Source organism: Fundulus heteroclitus, chromosome 10 (genome assembly GCF_011125445.2).
Source record: "Fundulus heteroclitus isolate FHET01 chromosome 10, MU-UCD_Fhet_4.1, whole genome shotgun sequence".
NCBI classification, from domain to species: domain Eukaryota; kingdom Metazoa; phylum Chordata; class Actinopteri; order Cyprinodontiformes; family Fundulidae; genus Fundulus; species Fundulus heteroclitus.
In genome coordinates, this window is record NC_046370.1 from 32,566,076 (window position 1) to 32,587,891 (window position 21,816).

Consider the following 21,816-nt stretch of genomic DNA (forward strand, 5'->3'; position numbering starts at 1 on the left):
TGAGCTGACAGGAAGAGGGGGGAAGACAGGCGGCAAAGCGCCGCGGGTCGGAGTCGATCCCGGGCCGACCGCGTCAAGGACTAAAGGCCTCCTAATATGGTTCGCGCTAACCGCTAACCGCTCCGGGACGCGCCCCGGAAAACAAAACTTGCCAAATCCGGTCGGGAGAAGGGCGAAAACATGGTTTCCACCAACAAAAGCCTTCAGAGCCATTCTCTGATGTTCTTTTAATTAAACAATATTAGGTAGATTGGACAACACGGAAGAAATAGCAGCATCAATGTTAACGCTTGCTTCCTCGATGAGCCGCCATTGTCTAATCAAAACAGTCTCACGTCACGGTCGCGTCTCCACTACGTCACATCCATGAAACTCCAGCCCTGCGTCCTGATTGGCCAGACCATAAAATTGGTTGGAGAAATCACTTTTAATGGGCGATGTCCCAGATGTATGTGAGTGGAGCTAGGCGGAGCAACATACGTCTGGCATGAGTCAGGTTAACCGGGGTATTAATACGTTTATACTTCTTCCAACCGCATTTGGAACATAGCATTGAGCGATGATACTAGGAATAGTGTGAAATCTCTTGATTATACATGTCATATTTTTCTGTTTCTTTTACTCTATAGTAAAAAAAACAAATACAATACAGTTTTGTTTGACATAACCTAATAAAAACTAGATACGGTAATGGGTGATTAACAGGCTTCTGCAGTACTTGATGACATGCTGAGGAGGTAATGCAATCATTTTAATCTGGTGTGCTGAAACAAAGAAACATCTAAAACACGAAGGACTGTAGGCCCCAAGGACCGGGGTTAAGAAACAGGGTACTGGAGTACACCTTCCCAGGAAAGCTGGAAAGTGTGATCCCTCAATTATCGTACTAGACCGGGACCACCAAACCTGGTCCATCCAACATCTATATCTACTTATCCGTGCAGGGTCTTGGGGGGGCTGGTGCGTATCTCCAGTGGTCATTGGGCGAGAGGCGGGATATACGCTCGACAGGTCGCCAGTCCATCACAGAGGAACACAGAGACACAACCATGCATACATTTTCACTTAAGCACAATTTGGAGAGATCAATTAATCCAACAGATTTTTCAACTGTGGGAGGAAGCGGGAGTTCCTGGAGTAAACCCATGCATGCATAGAGAGAATATGCAAGCTACATGCAGAAAGACCCCAGGACAGCAACCATTATACAAGAAAATCATTTTATTGTAGCACTATCTCAATCTAGTATCTGACAATCAGTGATTAGTTTGTGATATTAGCTTTGCGTCAAGTTATCAAGACTCAAAACAACAAACATGAATGAGTTTCTTTACAAATCTGAGTTTTGGAGCCGGCAGAGGTGAGGTGAGGACAGTGCAACTTAAGAAAGAAAAAAAATACTTTAAAGAGCAGGAGACGTTCCCCTCAGCAGGCGTGTGTGTTGGCACAGCGTTTAATGAATGAAGCTGTTATTATAATTTGGGCTGCTCATTCCTTTCCTGCGTAAACGGCTTTCAATGGTTTCCCCCACAGTTCAGCTGAGGACAGGGGAGCTATTAGTCTGCCTTTCAGTGCAATAACTGTGGACTCACGCTGTGTCAGAGTGTATGTGGTGGGGATGTTTGTTGTTGATGCACACACTGATTTTTCTGAATATGTGCATGTTTATGTTGCAGACTTCTGTGTGTGTGTGTATGTGTGTGTCCGTAAAAAAGCCTTGTTTACCTGGGACTTGACGAGCTGGCAGAGCTGCGGTTCTCAAAGCTGTGAGAAGGATTATAATTGTTGCGCTCTCTCCACTAATCACAAACAACTGCTCATATTATGCATGTATGATTACCTGTGTCAGCTTATGTACACTGCTGGTTACTGTGTGTGATCCATCAAGTGTGGTCACCAACAGCAGGCCTAAACAGCTTTTACAACCCTTGGCGAAAAAGATGGAATCACTAAGAATAATCTTCAGTTTTAGTTAGCAAAAATTAAAAAGGACTGATCATGGATCAGACAAAAATTTTTTATTGACTTAAAATCTGGCCATTTTCACATTGTTGTAAACATCTTTACTCACACAAAATAAAAATAAAATAAAAATCACATTGATAAATATTGCCCAAGTTTCAAGTTGGCAGCTGATAGATAAGCTTTGAAGGAGGAAGCCTTGCAATCATTGGCGGTTCTAGACAGGGGCCAGTGCCAGAGTAGAACTGGTCCTTTCCCCTGTATTGGGCCCGCTACTGAAGACATAATTCTAAATCAATTTATTATATTTACCATCACAGAAATTGCAACTGATTGGTCCCTTGGACTAATCTCACTGTTATATTTTACCAATTTAAAAATTAAGGGGTTGCACTCTTAGCTTCAGCTATATTAACATAGAATTACAGTTTTCATCTACTAGATCACAGCTCTGCAACCTGCAGTTCCAGAGCTGCAAATTGCTCTTTGGCTCACTTAATATATAAAAGTAGGAAATATTGCCCGGTTTGTTTTGTTTAATACTTTGCTTCTGTGCCTCCATGAAAAATACTGGCCCTATTCTTCATGCTTATCAGTCATTATCAAAACATGGTGATTACTGATAGGTTAATCAATTCAACAAGTTAACACTTGTGATAGATATTAATCCTCTAATTTATATGAAGTATGCAAGAAAAGCTTACTGACAAAGAATTTACTTTAGACAGGTACATTTGAATTCCATAAAAAATCTTTATTGATAATTATTTTAATACATAAACATAAGTCACCTTTTCAATAGAATTGATTTTCCAACACTTATTTAACAGTTGAATACCTTGTATAGAAATTTGGGTAAACTCCTTGAAAACCCTAAACAGAAATCTCATAGCTACTGGTGGATTATACAGAAAATTACCATCTTAGGCTGTGGAATCAAATGGGCATGAGCACAAAATAATGAAGGCATTCATTCAGACCAGGATTCAAGCTTTGTCCCTAGTTCCTTAAAACCACAGAATAAATGTCAACATTAGTGACATACAAAAGGTTAGGACACCTACTACAAAGTGGAAGAGCTAGTATGCTCAAAGGCTACTCAAAGTTATGGTCCAGCTTAGTTTAGTACTTGCAGCAACTTTTCCATGGTTGATGTTTCATTGCTTTAGCCCGTTGTTTTTGTTTAAACATAATACATTTCTCTTTTTTTATAACACTATTGATAAAAAGACGTATTCACATAACATTCATTTTATTACTGTCAAATAGGATTAGCTTTATCATAAAAATATGCTCAATCTAAATCTTGATAAATTTGCTGCATAAGTGGCAGTAGCTCCAGTCTCCTTTGAGGTGGCCACAGTCCTCTTAGCAGCCCCGTTTGCCACATTGCTGCTGGCGGTCAGCTCTGTGGGGTTGTTGGCAGGCATAGCCCCACTGACAGCAGTCAAAGTTATGTTGCCAACAAGTACAGTCCCATTGGCACCAGTCACAGTCTTGTTGCCTGGATCCAAAGTCCCACTGGCAACAATGTTCACAGTGCTGTTTGTGGGCAACAGTGTGTCATTGCTCTCAAACACAGGCCTGTTTGTGCTATGAACAGTCTTGTTGCAATCAAACAATTGTAAAGTGACTGTGTTGGAGCTTGCCACAGTCACATTGCTGTTCACTACAGTCTTGTTCACAGCCACATTGCAAGCAACCATGATGTCATTGGTGGCAGTGGCCACAGTCATGTTGCCAGAAACCATAGTATTGTTGATGGGCGCAGTCACATTTCCAGAAACAACAGTTTCCATTGCACCAGCAGTCTCGTTCCCAAAAACCATAGTTTTGTTGGGACCATTGGCAGCCACAGGCTCGTTAGCAACCATAGCTGTGTTGCCAGAAACCATAGTTTTGTTGTCGCCGTCGCCCTCTGTCGCATTGTCAGAGACCATAGTTTTGTTGTTGCCGACGGCCACTGTCGTGTTGCCAGGAGCCATAGTCATGTTTCCAGAAACCAAAGTATTGTTGATGACGACTGCCTCAGTCACATTTCCAGAAACTACAGTTTCCATTGCACCAGCAGTCTCGTTCCCAGAAACCATAGTTTTGTTGGGACCATTGGCAGCCACAGGCTCGTTAGCAACCATAGCTGTGTTGCCAGAAACCATCGTTTTGTTGTCGCTGGCGGCCTCTGTCGCATTGCCAGAGACCATAGTTTTGTTGTCGCCGGTGTCCACAGTCACGTTGCCAGAAACCATAGTTTTGTTGTTGCCAGGAGCCACAGTCATGTCAGAAACCAAAGTATTGTTGATGACGACTGCCTCAGTCACATTTCCAGAAACTACAGTTTCCAAGGCACCAGCAGACATAGCGGCAGAAACCAGAGTTTTGTTGGGACCATTGGCAGCCACAGGCTCGTTAACAACCATAGCCGTGTTGTCAGAAACCATCGTTTTGTTGTCGCTGGCGCCCTCTGTCACGTTGCCAGAGACCATAGTATTGTTGTCGCCAGTGGACACTGTTGCGTTGCCAGAGACCATAGTTTTGTTGTCGCCAGCGGACACTGTTGCGTTGCCAGAGACCATAGTTTTGTTATCGCCGGTGTCCACAGTCACGTTGCCAGAAACCATAGTTTTGTTGTCGCCAGCGGCCTCTGTCGCATTGCCAGAGACCATAGTTTTGTTGTCGCCGACGGCCACTGTCGCGTTGCCAGAGACCATAGTTTTGTTGTCGCCAGCGGACACTGTTGCGTTGCCAGAGACCATAGTTTTGTTGTCGCCTGCGGACACTGTTGCGTTGCCAGAGACCATAGTTTTGTTGTCGCCGGTGTCCACAGTCACGTTGCCAGAAACCATAGTTTTGTTGTCGCCAGCGGCCTCTGTCGCATTGCCAGAGACCATAGTTTTGTTGTCGCCAACGGCCACTGTCGCGTTGCCAGAGACCATAGTTTTGTTGTTGCCGATGGCCACTGTCGCGTTGCCAGGAGCCATAGTCATGTTGCCCGAAACCAAAGTATTGTTGATGATGACTGCCTCAGTCACATTTCCAGAAACTACAGTTTCCAAGGCACCAGCAGACATAGCGGCAGAAACCATAGTTTTGTTGGGACCATTGGCAGCCACAGGCTCGTTAGCAACAATAGCTGTGTTGCCAGAAACCATAGTTTTGTTGTCGCCGGCGGCCTCTGTCACATTGCCAGAGACCATAGTTTTGTTGTCGCCAGCGGACACTGTAGCGTTGCCAGAGACCATAGTTTTGTTGTCGCCGGTGTCCACAGTCACGTTGCCAGAAACCATAGTTTTGTTGTCGCCAGCGGCCTCTGTCGCATTGCCAGAGACCATAGTTTTGTTGTCGCCGGCGGCCACTGTCGTGTTGCCAGGAGCCATAGTCATGTTGCCAGAAACCAAAGTATTGTTGATGATGACGACTGCCTCCTTCACATTTCCAGAAACTACAGTTTCCAAGGCACCAGCAGACATAGCGGCAGAAACCAGAGTTTTGTTGGGACCATTGGCAGCCACAGGCTCGTTAGCAACAATAGCTGTGTTGCCAGAAACCATAGTTTTGTTGTCGCCGGCGGCCTCTGTCACATTGCCAGAGACCATAGTTTTGTTGTCGCCGACGGCCACTGTTGCGTTGCCAGAGACCATAGTTTTGTTGCCGACGGCCACTGTCGCGTTGCCAGGAGCCATAGTCATGTTGCCCGAAACCAAAGTATTGTTGATGACGACTGCCTCAGTCACATTTCCAGAAACTACAGTTTCCAAGGCACCAGCAGACATAGCGGCAGAAACCAGTGTTTTCTTGGGACCATTGGCAGCCACAGGCTCGTTAGCAACCATAGTTGTGTTGCCAGAAACCATCGTTTTGTTGTCGCTGGCGACCTCTGTCACGTTGCCAGAGACCATAGTTTTGTTGTCACCCGCAGCCACTGTTGCGTTACCAGAGACCATAGTTTTGTTGTCGCCGGTGGCCACAGTCGCCTTGCCAGGAGCCACAGTCATGTTGCCAGGAGCCACAGTCTCCATGGTGCAGGTAGCACCAGTCATGTTACCAAAAACTATAGTTTTGTTGGCGGCGGCAACAGTCACGTTGCCAGAAACCATAGTTTCGTTCGTGGCAGCTGCAGTCATGTTGCCGGACACCACAGTTTTGTTGATGACAGGCACAGTCACATTGCCAGAGACCATTGTTTCTTTCATGGCAACTGCCGTCATGTTGCCAGAAACTACAGTTTCAATGGCCTCAGCAGCCACAGCACCAGAAACCACAGTTTTGTTGGGACCATTGGCAGCCTCAGTCTTGTTGGCAACCACAGTCACATTGCCAGCAACCACAATTTCATTAGTACTGGCAGCCACAAGCACGTTGTCAGAAACCATAGATTTGTTGGTGGCGACCACAGTGACGTTGCCAAAAACCATAGTTTCAGTGGTGGTGGACACAGTAACGTTGCTAGTTTTGTTCACGGCGGCTGCAGTTACATTTCCAACAACTATTGTTTCTTTGGCCGCGGTCACAATCTTGTTGCCAGAAACTATATTTTTATTGGTGGTGGTGACCACTGTCTTGTTACCTACAACCACAATCCTATCAGTACTGGCCATAGTCTTGTTGCTGCCAACCACAGTTTTATTGGCAACTTCAACAGCATTGTTTGCAGACAACACCGTCCTATTGGTGGCAACCAAAGTTTTGTTGGCAGGGCTGCCAGTGTTTTTGCCACTTACCACTTTCACATTTCCAGCTACTACAGTCCCATTGGTGGTGGCAACAGCCTTGTTTTCAAGACTGTTGGCAGCATTGCCTCTGACCACAGTGCCATAGGAGCTGGCCACTGTCTGGTTGCCCACAAATACAGTAACATTGATTCTAGCCTCAGTTTCATTGTCAGCAACCTCAGTCCTGTTGGAAATGGTCACTGTCCGGTTGACTTCAACCACAGTCTTGATGGCACCAGTCACAAAGTTGTTCCCTCCAACTGTGGTACCATTAGTAATGGTGGCCACAGTCGCATTGATGGAGGTTGCAGTTATTTCATTAGCTCCCTCTTCAGCTTTCAGCTTTCTTGTGCTATCCAGCTCCTGAAGTCTCACATGTCCAAGTGAGGTATGAGTTTCAACTGCATTAGTTTCCAGTAGTACTGTAAAAAAGTTTCATGAAAACAATTACAATTACAATTAGAATCTAGCACCTGGAACAGTCTGCTTGGACTAGTCTTCTCTCTTACCCAATAGCAAGATAAAACTAGCAGTGTGCTTAAAAAAAACATTTTTCAGTTGTCAACTTCCAAGCATAATAAAACTTACCCACTTTAACTTGGTTCTCTGACATAGAATCCATCGACTTGAACAGCCCAAGGGTCTTCATGGAATTGTGATTTGGATGAAGTACTGTAAAAGGAGAGATATAAATTTGCAACGCAAAAGTAGCCTTTAAATGAATGCTCCAAACTAGTGATCCCTCCTACCTGTACTTCTTTGCTGGAGTTCCTCATTATCACTTTTTGTTCCTCCAAAAACTGACATGAACAAGCCTGAAAACAAAATGCATTAAGCGCAATGAAGTGTATGTTCAGTTGCACCAACTATTGCATTTAGAATAGTTTTCTATGGCTAAAGGTCAATACTTTAAAGAGCAGAAGACGCTCCCCTCAGCAGGCATGTGTGTTGGCACAGCGTTTAATGAATGTCGCCGGCGGCCAACACATCACTTCTATGGCTAAAGTGATGTGTTGACCACCATCTCATTGTTGCGAAAACTGAAGAGATCTTTGACCACGAGTTAGTTAGTGGCAACTCCATTCATGATAAAAAAGAAAAGAAATAAATCAAGAAAAAAAGGTCAGTTTTTACAGATATCTGTCCACCTGTTCAGCTGGGAAATGTATGCTAATATGTTGTGCTGCCACCTACAGCAGAGACAAACTCAGGGTCTTTGGGATTGACCAGAAGCTTGTGTTTACATTTTATCAGGCTATCCTGGAAGCATCATAAAATATGGCATGTCAATCTGGTATGGTAACCTCTCAGTGCAACTAAAATGTGAACTTAATCTGGACCAGACTGCAATGAGGGCTATAGGGAGGACTTATATCTCCTCCATGCAGTCCATTTATGAGGAATCTGTCCTCAGAATTGCAAAGAAAGTACGATCTGATCACGCCAATTTCCTCAATCACAATTAAAATTGCTACCATCTGGCAAATGGTATAGAGTCCCCATTAGCAAACCTAATCAATTTAAATATCGACGTGTACCCACCTCTATCCAATTAATAAATAAGATAGGCATATAGTAGAAGGATGCTCTACTGCAATGTTAATGCTCCGGTCTGATTTGTTTGTTGTTATATGCTGCCAGTGCAATATGTTTCATTTAGGAGTACATTTATTTTATGCATTTACTTTGGTATAATTGCATAACGTGTATATTTAATGTGTATTTATTCTATTTTATGGCAGCAGCTTTATTTAGAACACAGCACAAGACAGATTTCCCCTACCGAGACAAAGAAAGTATCCATCTATCAATGCCAGAACCAGCAAAACTGAAAATATTGCTCTTTCTGACACTTTCAGCCTGCTGGTGTGTTATAAAAACCATCTCATTATATACCAACCTTTGGTAGGGCAACACATCAGCACCCAGACCAGCAGAAGCCAAGCAGTTCCCATTGTGGCAGTCACCGACTGAAAGCTCCGACCTCAGCTGAGGGAGAAAATAAACTTCTGGTGGTGGTGGCTCAGCTGCTGATAATCAGTGGGCTAATTGGCTCTGTCTTCATAGAAGTCAGAGCTGCACATGAATCAGTCCTTCCTGTGGCAAGATAATGGTGCAGCCAATTAGATTATTATAAAACGCAAATATGAACAGTGAAATATGCACACATTAAGTCTTTTGAGAATAGGTAATAAAACAAAAGATTTAAAAGTATTTCAGGCAACTGTAGAGGTAATCAGGGCTGAAACTAGGAGCGAGGAAGCCACTAACCTATGAGATGGTGAATTGAACCTAATATTGATAATAATCTCTAATATAACCATAATCAATCTTTTAAAAATGCCAGAAGTCAATATCACATGTATTTATAGAAGCAGATTGAAAAAATCAGGTTAACCAAGGAGCTTTACAGTCAATACAAACAAGATAATGGAATATAATATATATGTTAAATGGAAATTTAATTAATCCATATGACAAAATAGAATAAATAAACTATGCAAGTAAATAAAATAGTACATATTTTAAAAGGTCTTTCTCTATATAGAACACCAGAAATGTTTATTATTGTTCAATCTAAGCATACACGAAAAGATCATCTTCAACAAGCGGCTTCAAATCTGAAAAGCATGGTTAACCAGGGATGTAAAGTGGTGTGCAGACGCAAAACAATTTAAACGTTTAAAATTGTCAATTTTAAACTTTTAAACTATAAATTCCTAACTTCTCACTTCATGAATTTATTTACAATTTTATAAGGGAAAAAAAGATCCATTTGTGGGTTTTTTAAGCAGCGATTGTTGATCTGAACACATACACAGTATGCATTTCAGGGCAGAGTCAGATGTTTGACTCAATTTCCAATGCGCAAATGTTATGTTTACGCATTAGAAGTAAGCATTTAAGTAAATGTTTTGTTGGTGTCTGGAAAATTCACCGTTTCGAAAACCTCACGATTATTACGTCACAATCGGCGGGCTGTGCCCCTCACCTAGCAACCCCAGCCGAGCCCAGCCCTTCACCTTCCTACCCAAGGGAAGCTCCACCCACTTCATCAGCTGGTTTTACCGCTCTATGCACTGTACAATGTCTGTTCGGCATGAACGTGATTTCTCATTTAGCACAAGCTAACACTAACAATAGGCCACTGATAGCCCTGCGTCCATTTAGAAACTTACCATTCAGGAACCTGTTGCTGCACTCTGGTTGGTCGTGCAGGAGGGTCCACTTCTTCTGCTTCTGGCTTTGGGTCTGACTCAGGATCAAAGATGTACTATTGTACCATTGTGCATCTGTTTGCAGCCATTTTCGCATGTATAAAGTACGAATGGCCAGCTCCAGTTTATTTGCATAAAAGTGCCAGAGTCCTTAAAAATAGCTCTTTCTGAAAGAAGTTTAAGATAGGTGGAACTAAGGCGGTGAAATCTTATTATATGAGAATGTTTGTGTGCAAAAATGTAATGAACATGTTTGTTATAGCCCATACACCAGTCCTAAATTGTTTGAAAGGATGCATATTTCCATTTAATGCTGGGGCGACGTGGCACAGAGGTTAGGAAGTTTGTCTTGCAATTGGCAGGTTGCCGGTTTGATCCCCTGCTCTGACTGTCTCTGTCATTGTGGCCTTGGGCAAGACACTTCACCCGCATTGCCTGCTGATGGTGGTCAGAGGGCCCAGTGGCGCCGATGTATGGCAGCCTCGCCTCTGTCAGTCTGCCCCAGGGCAGCTGTAGCTACTAACATAGCTCACCACCGTCAGGGTGTGAACGGGTGAATGACTGAACTGCAAGACTAGTCAAGACTAGTTAAAGCGCTATACAAGTATAAGACATTTACCATTTAATATCCACATCCTTCCACTAGTTCAAATTACAGAATTATTAGTTTCATACATCTTACCACATGCCGTTGACACAACTTTTTATGTTCCCACATGACCACATAATTCTTACAAAGTAAGTAAGTGTGTCCTTACTTTTGTGTCAGTGAGTGGAAAACCCTGCATTTCCCCCATGTCAATACAGAAAAGACAGAAGTAATTTTGGATATCAGGGCTCAACCCTTGACGCTCAATTATTATAGGATTTGATGGTCTTTATTTTTTAGTTGCTGGTTATTTATACCCAACAATCCAAGAAACTGTCACTGATACAAGTGATAGGTTTTATTCAAAAGATTGTTGATCTTATGTTACTTTTAACTCTGGGAGAAAAAGAACATCCCAATCATATTCACAGATATATTATTGAGAAAGATTCTGGCAATTTCAAAATTGAGTGTTTTAAAGGAGGCCCGTCCCAGTTTCGGCATGTCAGAGACAAAACAGAGTGAGTACATCATCAGTCATTATAAAATATCTTCAGTTCGGAGGAATCATTAAGAAATCCTAATCACAGTTTCTCTGTCAGTGGAACAAGCGCTATCTTGTTGAGATGACTTCTTCTTAGACCTGTTGTTGCCTCTTTGTTTTTTGTTGGACCTGACTTATGGAAAAATTAGAATGATAAACTAATTACTTCAGCTGTTCTATCAAAACTGAACTCCGGTTACAGTTTTAAAGTGATTACCATTTTCCATCTGTTTCACCAGTGCTGTGTTGTGGCAAAGCAGGTAAAAGCTGTGGAGGTCATTTCAGGTGTGGGATTTGCATTTGGAAGCTTTTTTTTTTTTCCTGATAAACCAGAGCATGCAGTCCAAGGAGCCTTAAAACGGGAAGCAAAACTGGCCACCATCAGACTGCAGTAGGAAAACAAGCCCTTCGGGGGTTTAGAGAGAACATAAGAAGGGGAATTCTTAGAAAAACAGGGTGAGCTTAAAAAAAGAAAAAGGAAAGAGGTTTACCGAGAACAACGATTGTGGGTTACAGCAGGATCCTCTCTGCAAGAGGTACGTTGATGATTACCAAAGTGGGCTGTACCTGGATATTTGGAGATGGACCAGCATGTTCCATATAAAAATTCTTACACTATGCTGTTAAATGTATTCATTCACCCATTCAACTCATTAAATTCAGGTAGTCCAATCACTTCTGTGCAATAAATGAAGCACCTAGACGGGGGAGATGGCAATGGTTAAAGGGTGATAGCATAGGATGCCCACTGTGCAACAAACCCAGTCAGAACATATCCTTGTGACTAAATAGTCAAATGTTAGTGGTGTTATGGCCATTTAAAATATGGCATCAGCTTCAGACCTCCAAACCTCATGTGGCCTTCAGATAAGGCTCAGAACATCGCACAGAAATCTTCATGGAGTGGGTTTCCATGGCAGAGCAACTGCATGAAAGCCTTGCATCACCCTGTGTGGCTCAATCCTTTGGATGCTCTGGTTTAAAGCACGCCTCCCCTGGACTAAAAGCGCCACCTGGTGTTTATTAAGCGCCTCTGCACGCTAAGTGGATGCCCGTAGTCCATTGAAAAAAAGTATAGCACCACCAGGCAACAATTCAAACACTTAGTGGGGAATAATAATAACTTCCCACTAAATGCTGAATTATTATTACAGCTTCTAATTATTAGAAGCTGTGCCTGCTGCTAATTGTTCTGTTCAGCTCCCATACAAGAAGTGGAAATCAGAGGCAGAACTTCTGAATTGCACACTAGTCCCCACTTTCCAAACTGCATGAGGTCATTCTTATAAATGCCCTCATATGTACATATGCACCAGGACATTGGGAACCCTTAGACAGCCTGAAGGACTGTTAACGAGGTGGATCGTAACTCAAGACTTCTGTTCTGAACGTCAGAAAATACTGCTATTCATAAACAACTGAATCAATATTTATAAATGAAATAATGCAAATATAACCTCAAGTATATACATTAAATGTTTTCATTTATCTGAGGTGGAAATCCATTGAAATATTTTATTCATAAAAGCATATTCAAAAAAAAAAAAAAATCTACCAAAAGACATAACTTTTCTTTTGTGGCACAGTGATGAGCTATAGTGGCAGCTCAGATTGCTTTTCTCTATCGAATGATTACACAATTACAGAAATAATCATATATGATTTTAACTTGTATTAAATTCATGTTTTAATAAATTGCACGTCATTATTTATGCATTTAATAAACCATCAATGCATTCATTCATAGCTAATCCTGGATGCAAGCAGCTGAAATGAGTTTTTTTGCGTCGGATGGACCAGACTCTCCTTAGATATGGAGGATGAGCTTTGTGATTCGAGGGGCCCTTTGAGTAGAGCCACTGCTTCTCAGCCCAGCTGAGGTGGTTAGGGCATCTAATCAGGATACCTCCTGATCGCCTCCCTTTGCAGGTTTTCCAAGCAGGTCTCACTGAGAGGGGACCCACTCTGGCTGGAGACGAAGGAACTGGAGAGAAACCAGGAGGGACCAACCTTAGATAAGCAGAAGACTATGGGTAGATTATGGTTATTACATTTAAGTTGTATTTGATCAGCTTTATTAAAACTATCACGTATTTCTTTGAGAAAGTATTCTCTCTGCATTTGTCCTTGACACAAAAGTCTTATATCCTGCCTCATTTGTTCAACTTTCCTAGAAGTGAGCCAGACTATTTGTGATACTTCAAAATGCTTTTGCTCAACAGGCTTTTTCCAAAGTCTAAGGCTACTTCACTTTGAACATAAATTTGGATTACTTTGAGACCTTTAGAATGTCCTCTATTTTCAAAATCAAAATGTGGTCTTAGCTTTAAGCTTACTGGATAATCTTTAAAACTGCTATCTGGCAAAAGCAGAGGGTGGAGCTACTAATTGTCATCAGATGTTGGATTAAGCCCTGATGGTCATGTGGTTTTTGAACACCAGGTGGCGCCAAGACATGTTTGCTGGCCTTATGCAGCGAAGAGCTATACGCAGGATGATGCTGGAAAGCGTGATTAATGACCACAACAGCTTTCCATACCCCTCTCTTTCTCTCTCTGTCTGCTAATTGCCAGACATGGATTTGTGTGGGTTCAGCAGGAGAACGGCACCTGCCTGACAGCAACGGTGTCAGCGGTGAAGTCTGCTGCAGAGGGGATTGTTGCATAGGGCTGTTCTTCAGGAGTTGGGCTCCACCCCAAGCTGTGAAAGGAACTCTGCATGCTCCAGCATCATTTTAGACAGTTTCATACTCCCAGTGCCCAGCCCTTCCTGTTCCAGCATGACTGAACAAAAGCATAGAAAGGTTTCATGCAGACATGGAACGGCACATGAAGCTTTTTATTACCAGGGTCCAACCCAGAGTTGATGGGAATGCAGATGGAAGTAAAACAAAACTTGAGACTGGAGCAGAGATACGGTGGAAAGATCTTTCTCCAAGCACATCCATGCTAACGTCAACTCTATCAATGCAACAAAGCACACAGAGTGATCCAGCATTTTTTTATTTTTTTAAATAAAGGCATTTTATTTATTTTTTTCCATATTTTGGTGGTACAGAATTCAAGTTCTTATAGATTTGGTTCACAGAAGAATCACACGTTTAACTGAGCAAATATCCCTAGATAATACAAATCTTTCAAAAGTAACTTAAATAAAAGGTACAGTACAAAAATAGCGTGGTTTTTTTTATCACATAAGTATATGTTTTTGTCTCTCTGGAGGAAGGTACAGTGGCACAGTCTTCTTTTTATAGTAAACAAAAAAAAAAGTTCCTCCTTTTAGTTGTTTTGCAGCAGTTAGCCGAGTTAAAATATGATACATTCACTGGCTTTCTGATCCCACTGGCAGAAGGCACAACGGCGCAGGCTTGGATCAAGTAGCATCTGCATGTATGGCTTGTTTTTCCTATCTATGTCACAGAAGGATCGTTGGGTGGACTGCAAGTCCAGAATAAAAAAGACCTGACGTGGTTTCTGACGGGAACTAGAACTTTTTCCAAGTGCTGCTTGACCCAAGCCTGCAAAAGAGTTCAGGCTTCATTCAAAGTGAGCAGGAAGTGCCCCTAAATAAACAAAAACAATCATAGCGTTTAGTAAGTCCACATAAGGAGTGATGCACAGCTCGGCTGCCAGGTTTAAAACCGATCCTCTACTGCACCAGTCCTGCATCTTTTGCCATGCCGTAGAAGATTCCTCTTTGTGATAAGAGGTTTGTGGGGGTGTCAAACTCTGCTATCTGTCCCTTGTCCAACACCAGCACTCTGGAAGAGGAGAGATAACAGAAGGGTTACTGACAATCTGCAGCTTTCAAATCAGCAGATGCTGCAAACTTTACTGACGCACCGTAAAGAAACTGACTTTCTGGGTTTTGTTGTGAAATTATAATTTTAAACGGCATGCCAGGCACTCAGATTTTTATAGGTAAGAATCTGGGAACCGACGCGTAGTCGGGCTTTTGCTTCAGAAATATATCAACTACTTTGTGTTGGTCTAATGCTAATAAAATGCTAATGAAATGCTTTAAGGTCGGTGGATGTAACTTTGCAAACTGAAAAAAATAGAAGTATGAATAATTTTTGCGAGGACATGTGATGCTGCTCTGTTCTGTTACAGTGGGAACGTGTAATCACAGTGACAGAGTGGGTTCTGTCACAGCACAAGAACAAGCCTGTGTGTGGCTGTGTGTGGAGGAGCAGCACCACCTGCAGAGCAGCCGTCACATCAGAACCGCAGCAGGAAGGGACAAGGATCTCTGATGTGTCCTTTATCCGCCAGGTCTCAACCATAACCACCCCTGCTTTCTTAGACTTATAGACTTAGACAACTTTATTTGTCATTATAAAGTTGTCTAAGTCTTTATCGTCTACCAGATGGTGAATCCTGCAGCCTGGTCCCCAGTGAGAGCACAGCTACAACCGGCTCCGTTCCCAACCATCAGATCTCAGCTCAATTCATCAAGATGGACGTCGACAATAAACGCTGGCAGGTATAATAAGAGCAGGTTTGTTCAGCGTGTGAACACCTGACCATCGTGTTCGGAGGCCGGTCTTTTTTTACACTCCTGTGTTGGCAACAGCCGTTACTGGAGGCATTAAGGGATCATTCAGAGGACAAAGGGGACTGGGATCAATTACTCGCATTAATGTGTGACAGAGTGTTGACATCGCCTATCTGAGCGTTCACTTTACCGTGACGTCAGGAGGCTGTAACTCAGGAACAAATGGTGATTGTGATCTGTGCATCCGTTTCCCAAAACTGCTGATTCACTGGTCTTACTCGCTACTCTTGAAAAAGGGGTTGAGTCCTCTCATTCTCATAATCAGTCGCTCATTAAATCATTTTGACCGTTTACTGTTCCAGGGCCTTGCTAAAGTATTCATGCCCACTAATCCTTTTCACATTTTATCCTAAAAATAAAATAGTGGGACAACCATTTGTATTCAGCCCCTCTCAGTCAATACCCTATAAAACAACCTTTCACTGCACTTACAGCTGCCAGTCTTTATTTCTCTACAATTTCACACTTCTAGTGACTACATGTTTTGCCCACTCTTTGCAAAATAGCTCAACTTTAGTTAGACTGAATGGAGAGCCTTTGCCAGCTTTGGGTCTGGTGAATAGACCATTCCCACACATGAATCACTATTAAGCCATTCAACAGGGTATTCCTCAAATGACGTCAGATTACTACATTTAGATGAATGCGTCGCAGCCAACTGGTGGTTGTACAAGCAGAGCGGTAATGTTTGAATAGTTTACTTGTTTGATTCAAATAGTGAACAGATCTGTCCTGAACATCACTTCAACAGACAATAATATGGCAACAGCAAAACACCGCTGCTGCATTGGTACTTTTCTTCGGTGGTAAGGAGCCAACACTTGAAGGTCCAGACCCAATACCAGCAGCTGCAGCTTCTGAGCAGGTAGTCGACGTTTATCTGGATTTTTCTTATTCAGGGCTATCAGAGCAAAAAGGGGCGGGGCGCAAACGGACACCTATGTATTCTAGTCCTTACACTTCAACCTTTGTACTACTTTGTTTTATTTTAAATTCCAATGAAATACATTCAAGACTGAAGAAAAACTTGCTGTATACAAGTCTGTCCAAACAAACCTCAATGAAGTGAATACTGAGCGAGTGTCTAACCTTGTGTAGTCCATGATAGTGTTAAGTCTGTGTGCGATGGTGAAGACGGTGCAGTCTTGAAATTGAGTCCTGATGGTGGACTGGATGAGATCGTCTGTCTCCAAGTCGATAGCAGCTGTAGCTTCATCCAGGATGAGGATTCTGGTCTTCCTCAGAAGAGCGCGAGCCAAACACACCAGCTGCCGCTGACCCACACTGTGGATAAAACAGCCGATCAGGAAAAGCAATCTGCAGTGAGAGCAACTGTTCGATGGCTCCTTTCTGCGCTAAAACACACCTGAGGTTCTCTCCTCCCTCCGAACACTCCATGTCCAGTTTTGCCGGCTGGTTGCTGACAAACCGGTTGAGGTGAGAGTGTTCCAGGGCCTTCCACACCTCTTCGTCACTGTACTTATCAAAGGGGTCCAGGTTCATCCGCAACGTCCCAGAGAACAGCACGGGCTCCTGAGGAGGAGACAGACCTTTGAGGGAGCTGGCAGAAACACAGTAGTGGCTTGTTGTAGACATCAAAAAGAAAAAAAAGTCTTAAAATAAATGAATATTTTATTAAACCAGCAGAATCTCACACCAGGTTAACCTGACTTTATGGTCAGGGTAGCCAGCTATTCTGCTGTGAAAAAAAAACAAATTCTCCTGTACAAACTGCCCCTTTTTTCCCCTTAATACCTTCCTCTGTCATAGCTTGCAGTTTGCATTGGGGAGAGCATCTATATTCATTCAGATTAGATTTTACTGTGAAGCACCTCGTAGCATTTTCAACCAGGGAAGGGTTGAAAATGGGTACCAACATTTTTTTCAGTATCTGGACTTGAAGTGCTTCCTATTCCAGCAGAATAGAGACGAGATAATTCTGTGAGTCACAAAAACATCACAGGCTAGTTTCCCCTAATGCATGTGCTGACTTGCACTAGCAGCTCAAAGTGTACTTATGTGGGCAAAGGCTCGCTGTGTTAACCCCAGTCTGCCTGTATGGAGTGAGGTCTGTGAGGGGGATTGTACCTGTGGAATGATGGTGAGTTTGGACCTCAGGTCATGCAGACCTATCTCTGATATCTTCACGTTGTCAATGGTGATTTCCCCTCCAGCAGCCTCCAGCAGTCTGAAGAGGCATAGCGTCATGGAAGACTTCCCGGCTCCTGTGCGCCCCACGATGCCGATCTGCCCAAAAGCAATCCCGGCTGTCACAAAGACCCTTTTCTGACCAGTAATGGTGCCAAAATAAAAATATGTCTGAAGGGAAATATGTCACCACCTTCTCTCCTCCCTTGACGTTCAGCGTGATGTTCCTCAGGACGAGGTCCAGACCCTCACGGTACCGAACGCTGTATTTGCTGAACTCCACGTTCCCCTCCATGGGCCATTCAGGGGGGGGCTTCTTGTTCTCCACCTCCCATGGGGCCTGTGAGCAAGAACACAGCTTTTCTGACAGGGAAACGCTGATGCTGCAAAAGCACATAGTGTACAAAAGCACAAGATGCCCTGTTTGTGTTATACAGCAGGCAGGGGGCTAGTTGGAAGCAGGTAATGAAACACTTCTGGATCTAGTTACAGTTTATAGGTCCTGTGCTCTTTGAGCTGACCGGCAGAGCAGCTTTATGAATGTGGCTGAATTCCTGAGTTTTTCAGTCTAGCATGGAGTGGGGGTGGGGGAGGAGAAGGGCGGGGCGGGGTGAAGAAGGGAGGCAGCACGGATGTGAAGCAAACCCATGCGAAGCCCTGCGTGAGCTTCTGTGGAGCACGAGAAAGCAGCCTCGGTGGAAACATCCTGCACACATGCAGACGCAGGACGCTCAACATACCTCAGTCTTGGTTTCTGAGTATTCCTTCACTCTCTCCACGGCCACTATGTTGTTCTCCAGGTCTGAAGTCATCCGGACCATCCAGTTCAGAGACATGGTCACCTGTTCAAATAATCCTTGTTTTAAAAAAGTCTGTCAACACCACATTGTCACATTCTCCGACCAGGTTATGTCAAACAGTACAGCGCCTTTTACACAGGCCTTTGCCAAATATCCAACTTAGTGTCATCCGTCTCCCAGTCAACTCTGGGCAGCTGATCTGTCCCTCCTGAGGAAAAGCATCTCCACAGCCTGACACTGCCACCACCATAGAGACGCTGTGTTTTGGGTGCTGTTTTGTTGCTCCACACTTTGTGCTCTGATAGTAGACCAAAAACCCGTATTGTTGAACTTCTTTTTTTTATCATCACTTTTTTTCTTGCCGCTCAGCCATAATCTGGCAGATATTTAGAGCACACAACTAACAACTGGATTTACTACACACTAATGGACTCTGTACACTAATTAAGTGACTTCTGAAGGCCTTTGGTTGCCCTGGATTTTATTTAGAGGTATTAAAAGGAGCCTAGTAATATAGTCTAGCCATCCAGACTTACGCCATTAACACGATATATCAGTCTGGAAAGGCGCTGGTAGAGCCTGATTTCAAAGGTGGGACTAACAGGGTCAGTGGAAACAGGTTAGAACCAATCGGATAGCTGTGGATGCGACACAAACTCCAAGCAACATGTGCCGTTTTAGCCCTTAGAGCAGCTAGTTGTTGAGTTTTTAAAGATGTACCTAGCTCATTCAGGACATGATAAAGGGCATCAGTAAACCATCGCTCCGTTGCCGCCGCCATCTTGACTGGCTGGCAGGTATAATAAGAGCACTTTCCTATGGTTACAGGAAAGTGCTGCTGCGTTACGGGTAGAGTGACGCATGATCAATTCCAGCCTCCGGCACGGTGATTGATCCAGTACGTTTTGGACCGGAGAGTCTGGACCTGTCCAGACCTGGTTAGGCTACTAGTCACTTTCAATTACTTTACAAATTTCTATGTCGGTAGCTCTGTCTGGTTGCTTACAAAGGTTTTCTGATTAAATTATAGCGCACTGTCGCCTTATTTTTTTATTTCTGTGTTTTACACTTTGTATTTACTCTATTTCTTTAGTAAACAAAGCTCTTTTGTGTATATTTACCATAACAAGACCACACGACCAGAAGTACGATGTTGCGCATGTGAGCAATTAGTAAACAAGGAGAAGCAATGGAGCTTAGCGAGTCAGCAATGTTTAACTGAGGTACGAAAAGAAAGAGGTTAAGTAACCCTAACCCTGTAGATCAAGTTGGTCTTAAACCACGCTGAGCTGTCACTTTGCTGTGAGACATTAAAAGACGGTCTACTGGCTCCAACAGCAGCTGCATCAACTGTCGCCATCTTGCTTTCTGACAGTTCTGCAGTACTGCCAGCAGATGGCACAATGTTTATGTCTGTTGATCGCTCCCAGTACAAAGTTTGTTTCAGGCTCAAAAAGGACCAAGTAAACACTTTCAGGACAAACACTTGGAATTTATTGTTTTATTTGAAGATGGATATGTTTTCTTTCTGTGTTTTAGTACATAACTAGGCCCCTTTAAGCTATATTATAAATGCCTGTCACTCATAAAAACCTTTTAAAAAACCTTCTTGGTGCACAATATTCATTTCACAAGGATGCTCCACTTTGTATTTGTCTATCACATAAAACTCAAAAACGCAAAATCAACAACTTTGTGATTGTGATGTGACAAAATGTCAAAGAGTATAAGTGGTATAAAACGATCACAAGTTCACCTCTATGCAGAGTGTTATTGTACGTGAAAGGTTCCCCGCTGCACCTCATATCCCAGCATTCAAGTTACCTGGAGGGCGTATGACACCGACAGGCCCACAAGGCCGGGGTTCAGATGTTCCTTTCCCATCACAGCGAAGAAAGCGGCAAACAACACGATGCAGTTTCCGATGAACTCGATACGTACTCCGAGCCACCTGCATGACAACAGGGTTCCAGTCAGAAGCCGTCCAACATCATGCAGACTTGAGGAACATAGCCACTGGTAATAGCATGAAGGAAGTAAAGACTATGGTTGGTGTGCTGAGAGAAAATGATAGTTTCTTCTTGGAGATAATGTGACTACAATATGAAGTAGAAATTATTAACATCTTGCCTCTTGTTAGTGCAGGAAAAGTGGAAGCAATAGTTTTCCTTTAAATAGAGCTCAATATTTTTGCTGACCGGCATCTACAGTTTTTGGAAAATCTAAGTGAGTCTGGGATTTGGTGCCAGAAACACTTTCAAAAATGTTGTGAGTGTCCACGGCTCTTATCCTCTTATTGTTCATCATCACTTATTTAAAAATACAACTTGTTGCAGCAAATTTGGTAAATGCCCTGATTTAGATAGGAGCGATTTGTGGTCATGCACAAATAGATATTTAATACTCAAACTGCCAAAAAGATTTAAATAGCATGTCTATGTGCTGACAACGTTTGACCACATTTAGACAAGCTGTACTCTTTCTGTATACAACCTAAATTATTCAGTTTTCCCCAGATGACTGTTGGATTGGGGATGATGTACACTGTCGAGGGAGCGAGCGGACAGTACTCAGTAGGCATGACTTGGTTCTTCATTGAGTCTAAAGCTTTATCTGCTGAAAATCAATTATTGAAAATAAAACTTAAAGGATGTCAACAAAGTAAAACTGAGGTTGTGCAGTGTGTGTTTTAAAGCTTCCTTATGCATGCAAAGTTGGAAGGAATTAAATTAACAAAGTTTCCATTTTTAAAAAGACGAATGGATGACGTAAATCTTATTGCATTTAGAAACAATGTTTCGCTGGCGCTTCTTTTATATTGACCTATGGTATCCTCAGCTTTCATAAATTGATCTCCAGATTGTAAGATCTTCAGTAGTCTGATATTACTGTTTGATGCAGGATATGTTTTTTTTCTCTGATTATCTCTTCCAAAAATATTGAGTTTGCTGCAGGAATTTATGGATCTAAAATTACGAAAGAGCTGGTTCATTGAGACGTGGCAAACAGACATAGACCATGACATCTGTGATGATTTGGGACTGATTTCTCACCCAATATCAGTGTCTGACCTCACAAATGCCGTTTGGGAAGAATAGTGAAATATCCCCATTAAACACGGCTGAACTCTGGAAAGTCTGCCCAGAGGAGCTGAAGCTGTTATAGCTGCTGACATCATGTTAAACGCCATGCGTTAAGAATGAAATATCACTAAAGTTTAAATGTTTGTGAAGGCAGAAAGGGAAATACATTTTGCAATATAGTGTAAAATATGCTGCTTTTTTTTTTA

General features: G+C 42.8%; 3 protein-coding genes across 11 annotated transcripts in view; all 3 read right to left on the reverse strand.

Moving 5' to 3' along the window:
• Positions 1 to 2,688: 2,688 nt before the first annotated feature.
• LOC118564409 (putative GPI-anchored protein pfl2) lies at positions 2,689 to 6,806 on the reverse strand. Of its 8 annotated transcripts, XM_036142538.1 has the most exons (5): positions 5,811 to 6,806; positions 5,109 to 5,744; positions 4,578 to 4,892; positions 4,488 to 4,532; positions 2,689 to 4,205 (listed from the first exon to the last, which is right to left on the reverse strand). In XM_036142538.1, the coding sequence occupies exons 1-5, from the start codon at positions 6,555 to 6,557 to the stop codon at positions 3,243 to 3,245; spliced, it is 2,706 nt and encodes a 901-aa protein (XP_035998431.1). In that variant the 5' UTR covers positions 6,558 to 6,806; the 3' UTR covers positions 2,689 to 3,242. The 8 variants fall into 8 exon arrangements, with proteins under 8 accessions (XP_035998431.1, XP_035998433.1, XP_035998432.1 ...); XM_036142540.1 differs by having other exon boundaries at positions 4,578 to 4,826; positions 5,133 to 6,806; XM_036142539.1 differs by having other exon boundaries at positions 4,668 to 4,892; positions 5,109 to 6,806.
• LOC118564430 lies at positions 6,595 to 8,699 on the reverse strand. Its single transcript, XM_036142600.1, has 5 exons — positions 8,572 to 8,699; positions 7,421 to 7,486; positions 7,260 to 7,343; positions 6,681 to 7,093; positions 6,595 to 6,624 (listed from the first exon to the last, which is right to left on the reverse strand). The coding sequence occupies exons 1-5, from the start codon at positions 8,624 to 8,626 to the stop codon at positions 6,595 to 6,597; spliced, it is 648 nt and encodes a 215-aa protein (XP_035998493.1). The 5' UTR covers positions 8,627 to 8,699.
• A 5,327-nt stretch (positions 8,700 to 14,026) lies between these two features.
• The window catches only part of LOC118556132 (canalicular multispecific organic anion transporter 2-like), a 41,246-nt gene continuing 33,456 nt past the window's right edge, over positions 14,027 to 21,816 (reverse strand). For both annotated transcript variants that reach the window (XM_036142534.1, XM_036142535.1), the window contains exons 22-28: positions 20,352 to 20,478; positions 18,468 to 18,569; positions 17,921 to 18,067; positions 17,668 to 17,826; positions 16,946 to 17,112; positions 16,669 to 16,863; positions 14,027 to 14,782 (exon numbers count right to left, since the gene is read on the reverse strand). In XM_036142534.1, coding sequence (XP_035998427.1) covers positions 14,671 to 14,782; positions 16,669 to 16,863; positions 16,946 to 17,112; positions 17,668 to 17,826; positions 17,921 to 18,067; positions 18,468 to 18,569; positions 20,352 to 20,478 — 1,009 coding nt within the window. In that variant the 3' untranslated portion in view covers positions 14,027 to 14,670. The remainder of the gene's footprint in view (positions 14,783 to 16,668; positions 16,864 to 16,945; positions 17,113 to 17,667; positions 17,827 to 17,920; positions 18,068 to 18,467; positions 18,570 to 20,351; positions 20,479 to 21,816) is intronic.